The sequence below is a fragment of the Myxocyprinus asiaticus genome, chromosome 46, assembly GCF_019703515.2.
Source record: "Myxocyprinus asiaticus isolate MX2 ecotype Aquarium Trade chromosome 46, UBuf_Myxa_2, whole genome shotgun sequence".
Lineage (NCBI taxonomy): Eukaryota > Metazoa > Chordata > Actinopteri > Cypriniformes > Catostomidae > Myxocyprinus > Myxocyprinus asiaticus.
The window spans coordinates 10,932,501-10,952,824 of record NC_059389.1 but is presented as its reverse complement, the minus strand read 5'-3'; the positions used below and the strand labels follow the sequence as shown (position 1 = coordinate 10,952,824).

The 20,324-nt window shown below is 37.3% G+C and overlaps 1 protein-coding gene across 1 annotated transcript in view; it reads left to right on the top strand.

Moving 5' to 3' along the window:
* The first annotated feature begins 226 nt into the window (after positions 1-226).
* LOC127436012 (fatty acid 2-hydroxylase-like) overlaps positions 227-20,324 on the top strand; it is a 58,263-nt gene continuing 38,165 nt past the window's right edge. The window contains exon 1 of the mRNA XM_051689890.1: positions 227-1,082. Coding sequence (XP_051545850.1) covers positions 789-1,082 — 294 coding nt within the window. The 5' untranslated portion in view covers positions 227-788. The remainder of the gene's footprint in view (positions 1,083-20,324) is intronic.

The following is a 20,324-nucleotide window of genomic DNA, read 5'->3' as shown; positions in this document are numbered from 1 at the left end:
TTGGGTCTAAGATAATCACAGCAATTAAATCACACCAACTTATCACAAAATGTATCTAAACATGTGTGTGATACTAAGTATATAGGTTTAGTCCGTGTTAAATTTTTTTTTTTTTAATTATTAACACCATTTTATATAAACTACAGCAGAAATGAACACATTTCAAAGTGGCTAATTATAAAACTGCACTTTTCTTCGGACCCTTTTCCCTCAGATTTGTTTCTGATCAATGCGGGGCGCTCTTGTCACAAAATGAGTTGTATAAATGTCAGCGTCTGAAATGAAGTGAATCAAAACACAAATACATTACTCCAAAAATTAATAAATTATGCAATGATCAAGTCGCGTCTCACAGTGCCATAAAACGCCATTAACAGCCCATCCGAGACGCGCCCTATGTGCAAACACAACTAGAAGCTTATGTCACCTTCAAAGCACACAAGGAGGAAGTACACAAAGCAAGTATCGATAGTTTACGTCAGAAGTCAACATTTAGCATAAATGTAAAAAAAAAAAAAAATTACAACATCAAATGACTTTTGTTTTTAATGTAACCGTTAAAAAACCGAAACAAATACAGTGTATATATGCAACGTTTGACCACGCTTGTAACAAGTGACTGCGTCATGAATTATTCATGAGATGCTAATGAGCTATGATCTCCGCTCTGACTCGAAGTCGCAAGTCAGAAGTAGTTGTAGTCCGCAATCACAAGATAAGTCAGTGGGGGTCCCACCTGCGTGCCCAACTTCTCTTCCGTTCTCTATCCTCTTGTGGACACCCCCTAAATGAAAAATATAATGTCGCCTTCGGTGTCCCCTCGCTTTTTTTCGGAAAAGGAGGTAGCCAAGAATTGCACCAAGGATTCATGCTGGGTGTTGTTAGGGACGCGGGTGTACGATGTGACGGGGTTCCTTCGGATGCACCCGGGCGGAGAGGCGCTCATTCTCCGCCGCTCAGGCAAGGACATCAGCCGCGAGATTGAAGGACCTCCGCATCGGCACTCGGAGAACGCCCGGAGGTGGATGGAGCAGTACTACATCGGTGAAATCGACAGAGACAGCACAGATGAAGACACGGAGGTACGTCCTGAAATAGCTGCAGAAAGTCACCCAAATTGTCACTATGAACTAGTTTGAGGAAGTTAACATTATGTGACAGGGCACGTCACAAGATCTCATCCTTTTTTCTTTCTTTCAGGAACTGCATTTCTCAGTACAAACAGCCAGTTTTGAATTTTGAAATGTAGGTTGTTGCCACTTTTTATTTTAAATTGTTTAATTTTTTTTAATTATTATTCAAACGAAGCGCGAATATAAAGAATCGAACAAGGCGAGTTCCAACGTTCAAATTTCTAGCGTTCGAAACCGCAAGAACGCCCCAATGATACACAAAACAGTTTTGTTTAGAAAGACAGATTACAAGGTTTTGAGGCTATTGTTTTTTGTGCAAACCTTTCGATAATGAATCGTCTAGAATAGATAACCATACAAGAGCTGATATCTGGCCATCATGTCAGCAGGTGTATGTTCTACTGAGGTCTCTTATTAGATAAACAAGCCTTCTGTCCCTGTTTGCTTCTCATCTGTCACTCCCTTAAGAACAGATGGGGGAAGGAACAGGTATCTCTCCTTCCACTTCCAGCGTTTTATTAGTTATTCACATTTTATTATATTATTTTTTATTCAGATCTTGCCATATATACAGTTCCCACTTAGCCTGTAATAAACTTTGATATAAGGCATGTACTGACTTCAAGCTCAGAAATGAGTTTGTAAATGAGAGTGTGTTTGTGTGAAAGAGTTTTAAAGAGAGTGTAAATCGTTCTGTCTTGTCTGAGCAGTGATATACTCAGGCATGACCAACAACACAGTAGATGAGAAAGAAACGTTCCACATAGGGTTGCCACCCGTCCCGTATTGCGATTTGTCCCGTATTTAAGCTGGTCAGATGGCATCACGGTGAAATCGTTCCAGATCGCCAATTTAAAATTGATATAAATTGGAAAATTTGCCTACGGTGTGTAAGGGACCGTCTGAAAAGTCCACACATTGTGCTAAAAGTGCTAATACTGTGGAGGGTGTGGTAAGGGACCGTCTGAAAAGTCCACAAATGGTGGTAAAAGTGTGGAGTTTTTCTATTTAAATGTTCAATAAGATCACATGAATACAATCATAAAGACAAGTACAGGTGAAGAAAAAAATATAAAATAAAATAAATAAAAATGCTAAAAAAATAAATAATCAAATAAAATTTAAATAAATATATTTTTAACATATAAATGATATAATATATATATATATATATATATATATATATATATATATATATATATATATATATGTATAAGTCATGAGTCAGGAAAGTTCTCATTTTAGCATATAAGAAATGATATACAATTTTTATCAATAACACATGTTAACTCATTTTGCCTCATTAACGCATTTATTGCTAAAAGTGTGGAGGATGAGGTTAGGGACCGTGATCCACCCCCCCCCCCCCCATATTAAATGTCCCTTATTTTAAAACTTCAAAAGTGGCATCCCTAGTTCCACACCACTTCCAGTTTCATAATGTAATGTTGGCATTTGAGAGCGGTCACCTAACATATCATGTCAGTTAATGGTCACTTTATACTTTTTATGCATTTCTGAATGAGATCTAGATTCACTCTTTCCCTGTTGGCATCGTAAGATATTTCAACCGTGCATTTACTGAAAATAAAGGAATAAATAACTTTTTTCCATGGAACACACAAGGAATGACAGCCTAAAGCTGCGTTCACACTGCCAGCTACTTTGTCATTGCATGTCGCCAGTGGCTGGCGGTTAGGTTGCTAGTGGTGTGTATGGAGAGTCTAAACAGCACTGTTTCTTTACAATTAATATTATTATTAAAATATTAGTAAGGTTATTAATATGGTACGTTTATTCACTATATCTGATCATTTATATGGTTTCATTTGCTGTCATACATGTAACACATTTTCAAAACAAATGATTTAATAGTTAATTTTACAGGCTATTTGATGATTTAAACCTACTTGGAATCCCCGCGATCTCAGATACACATTTCCACGCGTAATTTTTCTTAAATATGTCCCTGTACGTGGATAGAGACATATCATAAAACACTGGTAAATTGCTAACAGCAAGGATTGGCCTTTCCTCCATCTTTCCGTCACTGCAGGAGCTGAGAGAGCTGAGAGAGAGAAGGATCACGTGAGCTCTACCATCTTCTCTCGTATTGGCTGTCGCTCCCGAATGTCGCTCTTCATTTGCATAAAGTTAACATTTCTCAACTTTGTCGCATCGCTGGACATGCCCACATCCGGTTGCCAACGGTCGCCATCACTCGTGTCACCGGAAATCGCCAGCTCTCATTGAAAATGAATGAGATGTGGTCATTTTGTCACTACGTGTCGCTGGCAGTGTGAACACAGCTTAAGTCACCATTCTGGAAAAAAAAGATGCAATGAAAGTGAATGGTGACTGAAACATACTGCTTAACATCTCCTTTTGTGTTCCACTGTAGATAGAAAGACATACAAGTTTGGAACAGCATGAGGGTGAGTAAATGATGACAGAATTTTCATTTTTGGGTGAACTGTCCCTTTAAGAGTTGCAATGTACACAAGAGCTGCTGCCTTTACCCTATCAAAACATAACTTGCTTGAGGAAAAGAAAGAAGAATTGTGATTAGCCAGAAATTGCTCCCTTGAATTTATACATTTAAATATTTAGCATGCAAATGTTGACAGTTTTTAGTGGACCTGACGCCAAGTATCTAATGTTTTTAAAGATTAAAAGTAATAGCTTCATTTCATATGTAGTTTTTCCATTAACAAATGCAGTGATCTGTCATTGTAAACAATTCTTTAGTGGCATACATTCATTTCATATCCTTTGTACCATGTTTACTTGGCTGATTGTAGTACAGTGTTGGTAACACTGACATCTCTGAACCACAAGGCTTTAAAGAAAAGATAAAGCAAAAGAAGTCATTAATCACTGCCGAATGCTTGCCTCCAGTGCTTGAAGTGGGCAGGTTCTCACCAGTATGCAGTACCTGCACTTCTAATTTAGTCAACAGAGTCCCGGCAGTTTTTCTTGCATACCCCCACTTCTCAGAGTCTCCCGGTACAATGTAATTGCTATATTTAATGTAATACAGTGGATGATTTGATGCGGACTGCCAATTTATCTGTTCCTTTTTATTTGATCAAACTGCGTCACAGTCTAAACATCTGAGTGCTCTCTGCGCAAAACTCAGAGGTGAGTTTAACAGCACTCAATGGCACATGCAACAGCATCAGCATTCATCAAAAGCGATCCATCGTGGTCCAATTCCGGACCGGAGCATGCGTTGTCTGGGCTTAGTTCAGTTACACTGCTCTTTAAAACATGAACCAGCAAATTTTAGGTGAGTACATTTTATCACGTCTTATTCAATCAAAATATATTTATGCAAATTGCTTAGCTACAAAAACTACAGGCTTAAAAAAATAATTCACAGCTGTTACAGAAGTGATGTCAGCTCATATGCACAACCATTTTCAACAAAAGATAAATCGATGATGCACACAAACGTTTGCTTTTATTCTCCATTCTTTAAGTGTTAAATGGGTGTGTCTCATCTGTTCATTGTCAGTCGTGCTCGTTAAAAGTTAAAACCTGAAGTGACAATAAACCAGCATACATGCATATATCCTGATTTTGTTTGGTTCTATGATCAGACGTGCGTCAGAGTTCTCAATCTCGAACATAATCAAATCAGTTTGTTTATCACTTACCAATGATTATCTGCAGAAATATCTGTTTCTTACACAAATTCACCATAGGTGCAGGACAAGAAAGGCTCATTTTCCCCTCCTGAATGGGAGGATAATAATGGTCAACAAATGCCGATATCTAGGGAGCAGGGTGGCTGAAAGGCCAATACAATGCCAATATATCACACAATTTAATATAGTAAATAAAAACATAAAGTTGCTAAAAAAAAAATAATCATAAACTTTTATTTAGCACTATATTTTCTCAATTTCACACTGTAATGGGATAAGGGATGGAGGAGGAGGAGGCGGGAACTGGCTAAACAGTCAACGTAAAGTTTAATGATAATACTCAACATAAAACAAACATTAACAAACACAGACACACATGCAACGCGGCCTCTGGCCCGTCTTTATCCCCCTCCCGGCTGATTAGCCCGATCCAGGGACGGCCGTGTGTCCTTCCTGGAGGGGGGGTGTTGCCCTTCCGGCCGTGCCTGCCGGCAGGTCTTCCCCGCCTTTCTGGAGCCCTGGGAGAGATGAGGGGAGGAAAAGGGGAGAGGGAAAGAGCAAGGCAGGGTGACAGAGAGAGAGAGAGAGAGAGAGAGAGAAAAACTTGCCTGCCGGTTCCCGAACACTCCTTCGTCCTCAAATGCCCCTCTGCCAGTTAAACGACCTGGATTGCCTGCTTGGATTGTCACGGACTGACCATCACGATTTGTGAATCAGAGGAATATTTGATCCTGATCCTGAAGTTTTCTGGCTGATAGAATACATGCTTCAGAGGAAGATATTAGATGAGCACTCGACGGGAAGAAAATGCTGGATTCATGAATGACATCTGTTTAAACAAGATATCTGCATATTTGCAAACGGTATATAATAAAAGTTTTATTGATATTTGCCTTTTGTCATTAGAAAAGTTACAGGGAACTGTTGAGGAGAGACTGTTAGAATCAAGCTTTAAAGGTAAATAAATGAGTGCTCCACATGATGCTGGATCTGCTGAAGTTGTGTGAAGTTTGTTTATTACATCTGTTTAAATGAGATATGTGCATATTTGCAGACGGTATATGATATTAGTTTTATTAATATTTGCATTTATATCATTAGACAAGACAGTTACAGTTGAAGTTAGAAGTTTACATACACCTTAGCCAAATACATTTAAATTTAGTTTTTTACAATTCCTAACATTTAATTGTAGAAAACATTCCCTGTCTTAGGTCAGTTAGGATCACTACTTTATTTCAAGAATGTTAAATGTCAGAATAATAGTAGAGAGAATGATTTATTTCAGCACTTCTTTCTTTCATCACATCCCCAGTGGGTCAGAAGTTTACATACACTTTGTTAGTATTTGGTCACATTGCCTTTAAATTGTGTAACTTGTGTCAAACATTTTGGATAGCCTTCCACAAGCTTCTCACAATAAGTTGCTGGAATTTTGGCCCATTCCTCCAGACAGAACTTGTGTAACTGAGTCAAGATTGTAGGCCTTCTTGCTCGCACACACTTTTTCAGTTCTGCCCACAAATTTTCTATCGGATGGAGGTCAGGGCTTTGTGATGGCCACTCCAATACCTTGTTACCCTTAAGCCATTTTGCCACAACTTTGGAGGTATGCTTGGGATCATTGTCCATTTGGAAGACCAATTTGCGACCAAGCTTTAACTTTCTGGCTGATATTTTGATGTTGCTTCAGTATATCCACATAATTTTCCTTCCTCATGATGCCATATATTTTGTGAAATGCACCAGTCCCTCCTGCAGCAAAGCACCCCCACAACATGATACTGCCACCCCCATGCCTCACGTTTGGGATGGTGTTCTTCGGCTTGCAAGGCTCACCCTTTTTCCTCCAAACATAATGATGGTCATTATGGCCAAAAAGTTCAATTTTTGTTTCATCAGACCAGTTGAAATGTCTCCAAAAAGTAAGATCTTTGTCCCCATGTGCACTTGCAAACTGTAATCTGGCTTTTTTATGGCAGTTTTGGAGCAGTGGTTTCTTCCTTGCTGAGCAGCCTTTCAGGTCATGTCGTTATAGGACTCGTTTTACTGTGGATATAGATACTTGTCTACTTGTTTCCTCCAGCATCTTGACAAGGTCTTTTGCTGTTGTTCTGGGATTGATTTGCACTTTTCGCACCTAACTATGTTCATCTCTAGGAGACAGAATGCATCTCCTTCCTGAGCGGTATGATGGCTGCGTGGTCCCATAGTGTTTATACTTGCGTTCTATTGTTTGTACAGATGAACGTGGTACCTTAAGGCATTTGGAAATTGCTCCCAAGGATGAACCAGACTTATGGGGGTCCACAATTTGTTTTCTGAGGTCTTGGCTGATTTCTTTTGATTTTCCAATGATGTCAAGTAAAGAGACAAAGTTTGAAGGTAGGCCTTAAAATACATCCACAGGTACACCTCCAATTCAGTACACCTCCTATTAGAAGCTAATTGGCTAATTGTCTAAAGGCTTGACATAATTTTCTGGAATTTCCCAAGCTGCTTAAAGGCACAGTTAACTTAGTGTATGTAAACTTCTGACCCACTGGAATTGTGATTATAGTCAATTAAAAGTTAAACAAATTGTCTGTATACAATTGTTGGAAAAATTACTCATGTCATGCACAAAGTAGATGTCCTAAACGACTTGCCAGAACTATAGTTTGCTAATATTAAATCTGTGGAGTGGTTAAAAAAATGAGTTTTAATGACTTCAGCCTAAGTTTATGTAAACTTCTGACTTCAAATGTAAAAGTTACAGAGAAAGGGAGAATGAAACAGGGAAGCACTTTAACACGAAGAGCTCAAACGCGTCTGCTGTGGCTCTGAAATGCGGACTATTTAAATGACAATGTGTTGCGCATTATTGTAGTAACACAATGGCACGTAACAACAAAACAAACTTTGCAATGCTTCACATGCAAACAGGTGATTCTCAGCGCCCTCAAGAAACAAATCGGTCAAAGGGAAATATTTATTGGCCGATGTCGATAATTAAAAAAATTCAGAATATCGGTCGATTTATTAACCTCGGCGATATATCGGTTGACAACTAGAGGATAATAAAGAAAAAGGAAGAACAGGCATTGCATTTTTTCATTATTTTATCTAAAAAGACAGTTCTATGTTAGATTGCCATTGTTTTCTTATGTGGGTTAATATTGTCAAAGATATACAAACTTTATCATATCTAAATGTTTTTCCTCTGTTTTCATAAACAATAACCCTACATTGTGTTTTTATTTTCAAAGTGAAGACCTATTGGTTATTTGAGGGTGTGAGGTCAGTTTTGTTCTTTAGCCAGATCTTAAAAAGGAATTTATGTCTAGACCTTAAAAAATATTAATTAATTACCCCTGACTATTTTAATTGTAACACACATCATTAACAGTGTTTTGCTTTTCATGTTAACATGAAAGTGTTAGGTAAGAAAAATAAATAAATAATTATAATTAAACAATTTTTTTTAATAAATGCAAATGTAATACTTCCACTTCAAGCACTGCTTGTCTCTATAATCTTTTAGCATGTTTGTTGTAAAGCAGGGCAGTGTTTTTGTTGGTATGAAGTAGATTCCAAATTCTGGCCTAAATGCTAGGTTAAATTCTGCTGAATTGAACCTAATTTGTTGCCAATTAAGCATTTAGATGATCTCTGAGTCACCTCTCCTGAAAGTTGTTTCTTAGCAGCTATGTTTGCAGTGTAAACATAAGTGTCTGATCCCTTTAATAGTGAGGACTTGGCTCCCCACCACTGAACACTAGGGCTTAGCTTGATGAGACGTCTCTATATTTGCACACTGTTAATCTTTACAGAGTTTCGCAAGCATGTTTTAACACCACTGTTGAAATCTCAGGTGATTAAAATGTGCTGTAGTACAGACTATCTTTTATTATTTTGTTGTAGTAATTTGACTTAAAAAAAGACTTTATTCACAACAGCGCCATCTTTGAGGGATAGACTTGTTTGACTTCAATGGCATCCACTGTATAAAGCTCCTAGATAGCATCTCATTTTCCACAGCTCATGTTGTTTTAAGGTTTTTGTTAACTGAAATTTCTTGTAAAGATGTTTTTCAATGTTTTGTCTGTGGAACGATCAAAAAACACTTTGAAAAACTGTACAACCCATTGAGGAGACTGTAAGTCTTTCCTATCAAAAATCAAAGTTGGCGCTGCTTTGAATAAGGTACTGTGAATGGAAGTTCGAATTTGGAAGTCTTTTGAATGGAAGCTCACACCAAATTAATAATTTTAATTCTGAAATTCCTCTTATTAAATTTGATAATTATACAATACTGTTTTAGTATTTTTCAGATGTCTTTGTTATAGAACACAACCTGGCTTTATGACAAGTTGTAATAATTTGTATGTGGTGGCAAATTGTACGAGTTGGCTCATACTAAAATGTATGAATTTTAATTCCATAGAGAAAAATGAACGAAACAACAAACAATGTTATTACGATTTTTACGTTCAACCCCTAATCCAAACCTAAACCTAAACATGATTTTAGAAAAATAACTTTTGTGTACCACTTAAGAAAGAAAACATATGATCTTAGATAAGAGGCTAGCTAAAATGTGATGCCTGTATTGCATTGGGTTGAAATTCTGTTTGTTGACTCTTTGGTTTATGGGAATAAAGGTTGTCCCTTTTTGCACAAGCCAAGTCTTACAATATCTTACAATTTTGCCATCACGTACATGAGAGTTGTCATGAGACTATATTGAATGTCAACCTTTATGTCAGTGCAATATATCAAAATTAGAAACAAGAGAATCTTCTAATTTATTCTAAAGTGTGACAGTAGCGTTATCTCAGGGGATTTTATTGGGGGATTTCTAATATTTTAGACCCATTGATATGTGGTTGTACAGGTGCATTGAAAAAATACTTTTATAATATCTTAAAAAGGTAGTTCACCCAAAAATGGAAATTCTGTTATCATTTATTCAACCTGATGGACTTAGCAGCTTGGACATTCTGGTAGATAACTCCTTTTCATATAATAACTTTAACTTGTTAATAATTGCTATATCAGTGTACATACAGCCCTACCTGGCAGAAATTTTCAAAAAATGGCACTTGTTCTCAGCGATTATGTTGACTTTCCATTGCACTATTTTAGTATTTGCAAAGAAATGCTATTTTTGCAAGATTCTTTTCAAGTAATCTTCAGAAAATATTGAAGTGCATTTAAGGGATTAAAAAGAAAAAAAATCGGATTATTTTGATGTGACTGATGAGAAAGCCCAGTGCAATTTCCCTACTTTTTGTGTATTTTGATCATATCCATACTTAAGTGATTTCCCTGGTAGATCGTTTTAGATGATAAAGAATTGTCAAACAGAAGGTAGCCCTAAAACAGCTTGGTCTACACAAGTTTAATACCATTTTATTATTCTTATCATGTTTTATTATTCTTTATTACTCATAGCTTTTGAACCAATCCCTACCTAAGATCTTGATTGTCTTTTGCTTCAACCAAAAAACAGTCGTGACTCATGACATTAACCACATATTTCTATTTAACTCTAGGGTGCTGAAAAACTTGCTAGACCTGGTATAAAGATTTCAACTTGGAAGTATTCATAGTATTAACAGCTATGACATTGCAAGGGCAAACTCAAGAAGCCTAAGTCAACCAACAAAAACAAACGTTAAAAAAAACTGGGGGGATCATTTATCTGGTTTCTTATTGATCAGTTGTAAAACCAGCTAAACCTGTTGGCATTGTTTTGGGGCTGCAGTCCTGGTTGATTATGTCTTCTATTTGTGCATATCTAGTGAGGGTATGACAAGGCCCTGACCTGTTAGGGGCATGTTGACAGTGATGTAATGACGAAATTGTACCAGGCGGTTCCACTTCTTGTGTAAAAGTGAATTTGAATGATGAGAATGAGATAAATGGATGAATGAAGTGATGCATGACTGTCTAGGTAAGTAGTTGTTAGGACTATAAATACATGTATTGTGCTTTACAAAACAACTGGCCTCGTGGCTGGAATTTACCTTGTACCTATAATGGAAAGGTTGTAATTGTCACCATTGTAAAGCTTGGTGTCATAACAACCGGATCATTAAAAACTTCAATTTGTGATTGCATAGAGGTGAAAGGACAAAGGTGCACCTTTATTTGCATCACTTGCACGTCTTCGTTGGCATGTAGTCTGGTTCTGGAAGTAAAAATCCCATTCATTTTCTCCATAGTGAAGAAGGTTTTTAACAATAACTAAAGGCTGTAACTTCAGGCTTTAAGGATTATTGCGAGCTCTGAGGCTGTTAATTGATGGTATATGCTACTGTTGAAGCCATCAGTCTATGTTATTTCATCTTAATTATTTAAAAAGTGTGTTTAATAGAGAAATTTCTGGTGAAGAACTACACTACCCATGAGCCTGAAGGAAAGCGATCCACCAAGCAGAGAATCGTGGCGAACAAAGCACGCCAAATAAGCACTACAGCACTGTGATCAATGCAATCAAGTCGGTATGCCTACACTCTCAAACTGCTTGTATATTTGCAAATATCTGAATATTTTACAATAAATGTAAATACAGTATATTGTTTCTATACTTATAATCAACAACTTTTCAATTGTTTTTAATTCGATTATGCAATTTATAATGCTTCATGGGATAAAGTAAAGTACACACTCTTGTACCTTTGTCTTTTTTGTCCATTTTTCAAATACTTTTATTTTTCAAAATCAAAGTTCGTAATGGTGTGATTCACCTCGGAGCTGTTTGGTTTGATTGATGGCTTTGAACTCTTGGGTCTCCCAGTCACTGGAATGTTTCTTTTCTGAGGATATGAATCTCATTTCTCCTTCAATGGACTTTTTGTTTTCCATTGCCTCAGCCACGAAGGAGCATGCCAACCTTCACCAAGCGCTATTTTGGTTGTGAATGCTCAAGACAGTGAAATTCCATGAAGTCTTTAGTTAATATTGTCTCATGGTTGTGCAAGGACCTCGTGTTGGAACAATAATAATCTTCATATGCCTGCCAAAGTCTAAACGATGAACAGGTATCCTCTGGTGTGGGAAATGTTTACTGCTGGCTGCTATGCCGACAGGGACACCCTCAGTACTTAGATGCTCCAGTGTTATCAAACCTCTTCACTTTGTAACCCTCCATTCTCTCCCTAAGGAGACTGTGTCAGACAGGTGGATTACACCTTGGGACTAAGTGAAAGGCTTTGGGATAGCACAGGTATTGGACCAAAGGTCCAATTTGATGACAGGCTCAGAGGGGACATAGGGAAAGATTGAGAACAGCCTTGCTGATAGATTATAACAAATTACAAACGCAGTTGGTTCGGACACCATTGGTCCCCAAGGTAAGTAAAGTTTGCTTGCTAGTAATTGGAGGGGGCCCAAGAGAGGAGCATGCTGGGTACAAGAGTCATAAGCCTGGCATCACCAGGAGACACTTGTAGTCATGGCTCTGGGAGGAGCCTTGGGACCCACAAAAGCTCTCACTGGCTAATGTAGCAAAACCCAGACACAATATGGTTGGTTGTTCCTGCTTGTCTGAGACCAGCTACGTCTTGCACTTAACATTGTCAGTAAATTGAGGTAAAAGAGGGAAAGCTGGTATCTGATCATTGCTTAAAGGTAAAGTTCATCCAAAAATGAAAATTCTGTCATTATTTACCCACCTTCATGTTGTTTTAAACCCATATAACTTTCTTCTGTGGGACACAACAGGAGATGTTAGGTAGAATGACTTGGTCTCAGTCACCATTCAGTTATTGTCTGGAAAATAAGATGCAATGAAAGTCATTGAGACTCATGGACTTGTTGGTTTGGATGTTGATTTGACATGAAGGGTGAGCAAGTGTTGACAGAATATATTATATAATATTATATAATATTTCGTTGATCCCTTTATAAAACTATTTAGAAACGGAAACTTGACCGTAGGCGCTTGACTGTGTTCGAGTTGATAGTTCACTCTTCACTCCCCTGAGCTGCACAGAGTTAACTCCCATGCTCAGCCTAATTGAACCGCTTATAGCACAATGCATAGTGAATATCGTGTGAACTGAATCAGTGTGTTGCTTATAAACCCTGTTCAAATTGTGGGTTTGCGAAGAAAAAGGATGTATTGTACTAAAGCTGACACCATGGAAGTTCAGCAGGATTAGAAATCCTGCAACAAGAGCCAACCTACACATTGTTTTGACTTTGGCCTCCAAGAATTTTCGATCTATTTATTGACGTATTTTATATTTATGGTTAGTTATAACTATGGATAATTGTTTTAATTGTGTGTGTATAATATATATATATAATATATATATTTTTTATTTTATTTTTTTTGGTAAAAAAAAAAAGGGCACCTGCATCACCAGTATCTTAAGTTGTACTGTAGGTTGTTATTCAACTCCATCATAGATCTTACCACCTGAAATCCAAACAATGTGTTAAATAAAGCTTCTAAAAAGAAACAATCAAAATCTAGTTTCACCTGTGGTGGTTATATTTAGAACATGCAGGTGGTGTAATTCTTAAACTCGATAAAGTATCTTATGTAAGACTTTATTTTAAATATGTTTTGTAAATCTGGTATTTCAAATATGGTTGATTTATATGTACTGATGAGGTAAAGCAAACCTCCAGGTTTCTAGCAAACTTGTTTGTTCAAGCTGTCAAACTCATCAAAGCTAGGACACTGCATTTTATTTCATTGATTCTGTAGGAAGTGCATGAGCTCTTTTTTGATTTTACTGATGCTTATCTCTTATAGGATCTAATCACTGCATAAACTGTTGTTTGTTGTAGAAAACATGAAGCTGAGATGTTCCCGTTTTAACGGAATTTAGTCATTTAGACTGCTCAAGTACTTAACAGATAAATCTCGGGTGGGATGTGGGTCAATGGAGCCAGTATCGTCAGCACAATTTAAAAAAAATTGCTTGTCAATTTGCAAATGCATCAAGCGGACAACTTTGACCACTGAATTGCGTTATATACAATGTGCGTTACGTTTATATGATGGTGTTTCTAGTTAAAAATCGTTATTAAAAAGCACATCTCAAGAGGGGTCATATAGTTCCATAACCTGTGCTCTGTTTGTTTTGAAACGCAAGAATGCATCCTCTATGTACACCTCTAGATCCTCTCTAAACTGAGAGCTCTTGCTGACCTGAACTGTAATTCACAGAGTATAGTATCTGTGTACTGTTGCTGTCCCACACCTAAAAAGGTACTGCCCAAAATGCCACCATAATCACAATATTAAAAATGAAATGCTCAATTATTGTGTATGATTGATCATTGCTGTCACTTCTGAGTACTGAAGTACTTGGGTACATGTGCGGATCCCTTGTGTGTACGTAATGTGGCAACATGCTAGTGAATTTGTGAACATGCTCTTTAACAGTTGCAGGGATTTTTTATCTAATTGCTGAGGCTCTACCTGGATTGAAGCTCTCGACATGTGAGGCTGATTTTGATCACTGAACATTGTATCTTAGTCCAAGCTCATGTGTGTACACCTGCAAATGGAGGGACCTTTGCCCCCTTGTTTGAAGGGAGGGACTCGGAAAATACTGTTATTGCATGTCAATTTACAGTCTTCTTTTACAAGCCACAGCCTTAACTTGTTCATCGTTTAGTCTTTCAGACATTTTTTTCTACAGTCTGCACTATTCCTGTGAGGCTGGTTTAAGGAATATCTTTGAATGCAACTTCTATCAATAGTGTTTATTCTTCATAATATTTAGATTCACATACAATTATATATGGTGTCTACCCTGAGCACAACTGTTGCTGGACTTTACCTACCTTTACCCTCATCCAGAAGTCTTATCTTTCAATTACATATGCCAATCCCTGGATAACAAAACTGGCCATTGATGTAAAAAATTGTCCTTGGCCTGGCAAATGAGGCAAGCATGAATGAAATAGGGAGTGAGAGAACAACAGAAAATGCTTGGGAGGATTCCTAGGATCTTGCATAGCAGGTTCCGCCAGTCTCTGGGTAATGCTGTTTACCAACCACCAACATCCCTGTTTATGGCTAGACCAGACAGCTCTAAACCATGCCTACCACTTCCATTTCCAGAGCCACAGGTCCGAGATTGGTTTCATTGTTGTACATTTTACAAGCAAGAAGAACAGTTAACAAGCTGATCCTGGACCAGTTGTAGACACACTGTGCTGCTGAGGGAAGCTAAATAAAAAGGCACTGATTTGAATGGCAGTCCTACCAATAACTCAGCATTGAAACCCCCAACAAGGACAGAATTGTCAGATAATATACAACTGCCCAACTTTAATATACTACAACCAAGCTTGTCTGTTTACATGTGTAGTGCATTTTGGCAGTTGAGCTTCAAACAGTGATTAATTCAACAACATTTCCCTCAGTACATTTGCATCAAAATGTATCTTTTGTTTAGTCATTTACATATGTTGTTTGTTGAGCAAAAAGCCAGAATCCTTGACTGTTTATTACAGGACTTTCCCATGCTTAACCACTGACAGCCTCACATTAGCATCTGTTGGTGTTGCTTTTCACAACTGTTGCCTTTACCACCTTTGCATTCTAAATGGAGAAGGTGCGACTATTCGTTTTTACACCCTCTTGTCTTCATGTGTGTTTAGAGAGATGTGGATCACGTAAACAATTTGTAATGAATTTTAGGTTGCAGAGATCTTCCCTATTTGTCTGTTTTCCATCTGTCCCAAATCAGTGCCACTTCACATGGCTGATGTTTTTCGACAACTTAAAATGGTCTATCGGTTAGCCCCCTTATCAGATTCAGTCCGTCCAACTGTGTATCCTGGCACTGGATAATAGTTAATCATTGACTTGGAAGAACCCTCATGGGTCATGTGACCACTTGACCACTGTTGAAACCGGTGAGGTAATGTGGCAGAGCTTGTTTAATCTAGCTAGTACTGATGTAAGTTACGTTTCCATAGAAACTCATCCTGTAGCTCTAATTTTGTATGAAATTCCAAAACGATGCCGTTAAATAACTAATATGGTCTGCTATGTCTTCAAAGATTTGCATGACCACTGGAACCTGTTTTTGACTTACAACAGCATAGCAGACCTGAGATGAATAAACTACCATTTATCATGTAAATAAATTCCATTATGAGTTCACCCTTCTTCTCACCCTTCCTTTGTGGGCCCAGCCAATGTCATTGTGAACTTTGACCGTAGCACCTTTACTTGACTAGATAGCCTTACTCAGCAACCACTGACTCACTGCAGGCTTGGCCAGTCAATAACACTTGCACAAATGTCTTGTTATTCAAGAATTACTGGAACAATCGCTTGCACTGATGGATTCAAACCAGAGTCTATGTTTTCACAAAGACGATTCATACCAAACTTTCTCTCCTCCCTCACCTTTGTTAATGCTAAACCAATTTTTAACAATTCCAAATGCAGCAACAGTTATGTCTGCTATTTGCTCCTACTATCTGTTACCGAGAACAATATGGTTGTGTTTTCCCGCTGGTTGGTATGCGGCCACGCGTTCCTACATCTCTGTCTGGGGAATGCGGTGGGTTTGAGCAAATTGTGAAGAGCATAGACCACTGTCACTTTCTACTGTGATGAATTTGGGTTTGAAGAGATGTGTGTAGCATGTTTTCCATTAGCTAGTTGATACCATTTTTTTATTTTTAAAATGTCCCAATGTCCGACAAATGTAAACATTGTCAGACACAATGTATGGTGAAAATAACATGTAAACAAGCCTAATTTCTGTTTGGAGCCAGAGCAATTCCTTTAATTGATGCCACAAGTGTACATCGTGATGCCATTCCAATGATGATATTAATGATATTCAAAAAATCTTTAGACGCAAGAAAGCTGTCTTAACGTGAGATTTGAAATCATCAGATTATTCTCTGCTTTTCATGTCAAAACATAAACAGTCAGGCGCGCAACATTTACACACATTGGATAAGCCGGTAAGAAAGCAGATAAAGTTGTTTACATGCAATGCAAAAAGGGGTAATGGGCAAAAATCTTTACTTAAACTGTTTATGACCTTACCACAATAACGGAAAACCATTAAAGCCGTTAACCTGTAAAAAAGTGTAAAATGTATTCGAATCATACAGATAAGACTAGTAATATAAGTAGCTTTATGTTACATTTCACTACAATTCATTCTGAATTTACTGAATACTTCATACTGCTTTGAAACCTCAAGCACTGTTTTCTTAATTTGCATTACTTTGTTATTTTTTTTTTTTAATTGATTTCTATAAAAAATACAAAATAAGTAAATACAGAAGCACTCTCGTTATGGAATAATTTAAAGGGGACATATTATGCCTCAGGTGTCCCCAGAATGTGTCTGTCAAGTTTCAGCTCAAAATACCTCATAGATAATTTATTCTACCATGCCTTTATACCCCTGTTTTGTAGCCCTGTTCCAAACGGGCTATTTTAGTGTCTGTAGCTTTAAATGCAAAGGAATTGCTGCTCCCCACACCCCTCTCTGGAAGTGGGCTGTGCCTTTTCTGCTGGTGCCATGAAAAACAGCTATAGTTGTCGAAAATACCACTATTGTTTCATAATCGTTTTTGAAATGATGACTGGTTTTATTACATGGAAAATCTTCATTGCGTGATCACTCATGCGGGAATGTGGAGGACACCAGTCAGTTTATATCGTAACCAAAATGGAGCTACAGCTTCATTGTTGTGGAATTAGCACAAGGTTTTAATGAGGGCGGATCTAAGATAATTGGGTGGATCTCTTCGCCAGCCGTGGGCGGTTCTTTTCCCCTTTTAACGTCATAAGGGGCTGCATATCTGAATGGCTCATTCGGAGACACTGTTTTTTACTGATTGCGAAATAAATGAGGGGATTTTTGTTGTTGTCTACACAAAGGGGACACATAATTGTGTTACATTTTTTTGAAAAAGTGGATTTTGCATAATATGTCCCATTTAAAGAAAACACCCCGGCATTACATCTTTAATGCAGTTATATTTAATGCGTTATAGCTTTATTAAAGTTCAAATAATAAGGAAGCAGGTCATGTAAATAACTACAAACTCCAAAACTGGCATTTCTCTGTGCGGTCAGTGCCTCTTCTATGAGTTGCATAAAGTGTCCTGATCTAAGGGAGAGAGATTGAAACTTCACCTGGCTGATGCACACTCTGTCGCGGGTACGGTGAAAGGTGAGAGAGGGTAGTCTTCGCCCCATTATACACTGCAACAAAATACGTTTTTGGTTTGTTTTTGTTTTGGCTTGTTTTCCAATATAAAAATATAAAACTCCTTTAAAACAATGTAAATTTTCTTTAGCAGCTATACTGCAGAAGAAAAAAATTGTTATCTGAGAATGTTAAATGTAATATTAACAATACAAATATTTTAAAATATCTAAAAATCCTTTTAAAAAAGATGCATTCATCTGAGAAGCAGCATATAAGATATTTAGACTTGCTTTTAGAGAATACATCTTGGATATAAGTCTATTTGGTCTTTACTGCACTCGCAGAAGTATAACCAAGTGAAAAAATACACTTATATACAAAATACACTTCATTCTCTTAAAGCAAGTCTAAATATCTTATATGTTGCTTTTCAAGTAAATGTATCTTGTTTTAAGGACTTTTAGACAACTTTAAATGGAAAACAAGACAAAAACACTTGATAACAAAAGGATTTTTTGCAGTGAATTGTTTACTGAATTAAACTTAATAAAAAGTATTTTTTTCTTTTAATTCAGTGAATGTCATTTAGAGATATTTTTAAAAGATGATCTTTATTGTTAACAGGCATGTTTAATACAACCTTTTAAGTCGGGGCACAAGTTGAATAGTCCAGTTAAGAGCTAATTATTAATTGTTGCAATAATCGACCGAATAGTCGAATAATCATTCTAATAATCCTTAGATTAGTCGATTATCAAAATAATCGTTAGTTGCAGCCCTAATGTCGAATAGTTTTTTCATAATTTCAAAATAAGAGTCCCCGGTGTGTTTCGGGCTTGTCTGTATTTTAAAGTCCTGCTTTATGCACTAATTCTTAATTTTTTCTGGTTATTATTAAGAATTTTGGTTGAATAAAACTTGCATCTGTATTTTATTAATTTTGGACTTTTTCTCTTTGCCTGTCATAGTAAAGAAAGAATCAACTGTTTTTTTGACATTCTATTAATCGATTTTGAAACTATCGTCCAATTACTTTCCCAACACTTTAGTTATCGCTATCAGAAAAATCCACTATCAATTGACGTCTATTGTTAACTTAATTAACAAATTATTAGTAGTTTTTGTTGTGGTATCGAAACTGGTATTGAGATTCATCAAATTTCGCTCGTATTGGTACAAACTGCTAAATTTTAGTATTACTGCTTACAATGTAGCATGTATATAAATTTTGCATCTTACTATAATAACATTATGAACAAAGTAGATCTCATTCTATAGAAGTGTGAGCATCCCTGCTCTAGTGTGTAGGGGTTGCTGATGGCCTCGGTGCCCTCTGGTCAGACTGAAAGTATGTGTCTGGGGCTCTTAACCCCCAACTGTACACCCACCAGCAACCCAGCTTCACTCAAAACACTGCCAGCACTATCCAACTGTACCAGCCTGAGCCCTCTTCCTCTGTCTTCCGAGCCTTTGTTCTCTCAGCTCTTTCTCTCTCTTTCTGTATGTATGTCTCTGTCATTCAGTAATCCCAGACCCTTATTGCTTCATAAAGCAGCCTTATTGTTCTCCCAGAGGAATTCTTTCAACTCCCATGCCAGTTAGTTACAATGAAGGCCTCCTTCTTGCCCTAGTCCTACTGAAGGCAGTTGTACCACAGTTTCCACATTTCATCAATTTATATTAATCTCATTGATGACTTTTGATAATTCTTTGATGCACATTTTTGTTTCAAAATGAAACATGTAGCAGGATTTGGCTGCTTTCCTGGAATCCCTGTGATCTTAGATTACATGTGGAAGGACTACACACATTCTAAACCTAAGGAGTTCTTTGAAAAGAGCTTAATAGAAAGGAACTGATGCTTGGAAATCTGGATCAATTGTCTTTTAAAGATTTCAGTGGATGCCTGGGATTGCCAAACCCAACTTCCTGTCTGATACAGTATCCTGACTACCACAATGGGATAACCCTGGAAACATTCCGCACCTGGTGATATTTACATCACTCTATGTAAACTATGCTGTCATACCTTCTTCTGTTTCAAGTCTGCCAATGCAGGTGTTATAACTTTAAAGTCAATCTATATTTGCATACCACCATACTGGAAAATGATTAGAACAGGTTTAATGAGTTATGTCTGTATTTTCATAATTTCCACTCTGTTGTTGTTCATGCAGGGGTTCAGTCTTTGCCACATAGTGCTCTCTGTGAACGATGAAGTCAACATCCTATGGTTTTCTTTTCTTTCCTTTTTTTTTCACAGCAGCAAGGATCATGCAGTGATTCTGCCCACACATCTTGTGAAACCGAGCTATTACATATAGAACTACTGATAGACATATATATTGGCCATGCCAGTTGATTGGCCGATTTCAGATTATCTGCATTGGCCAGTA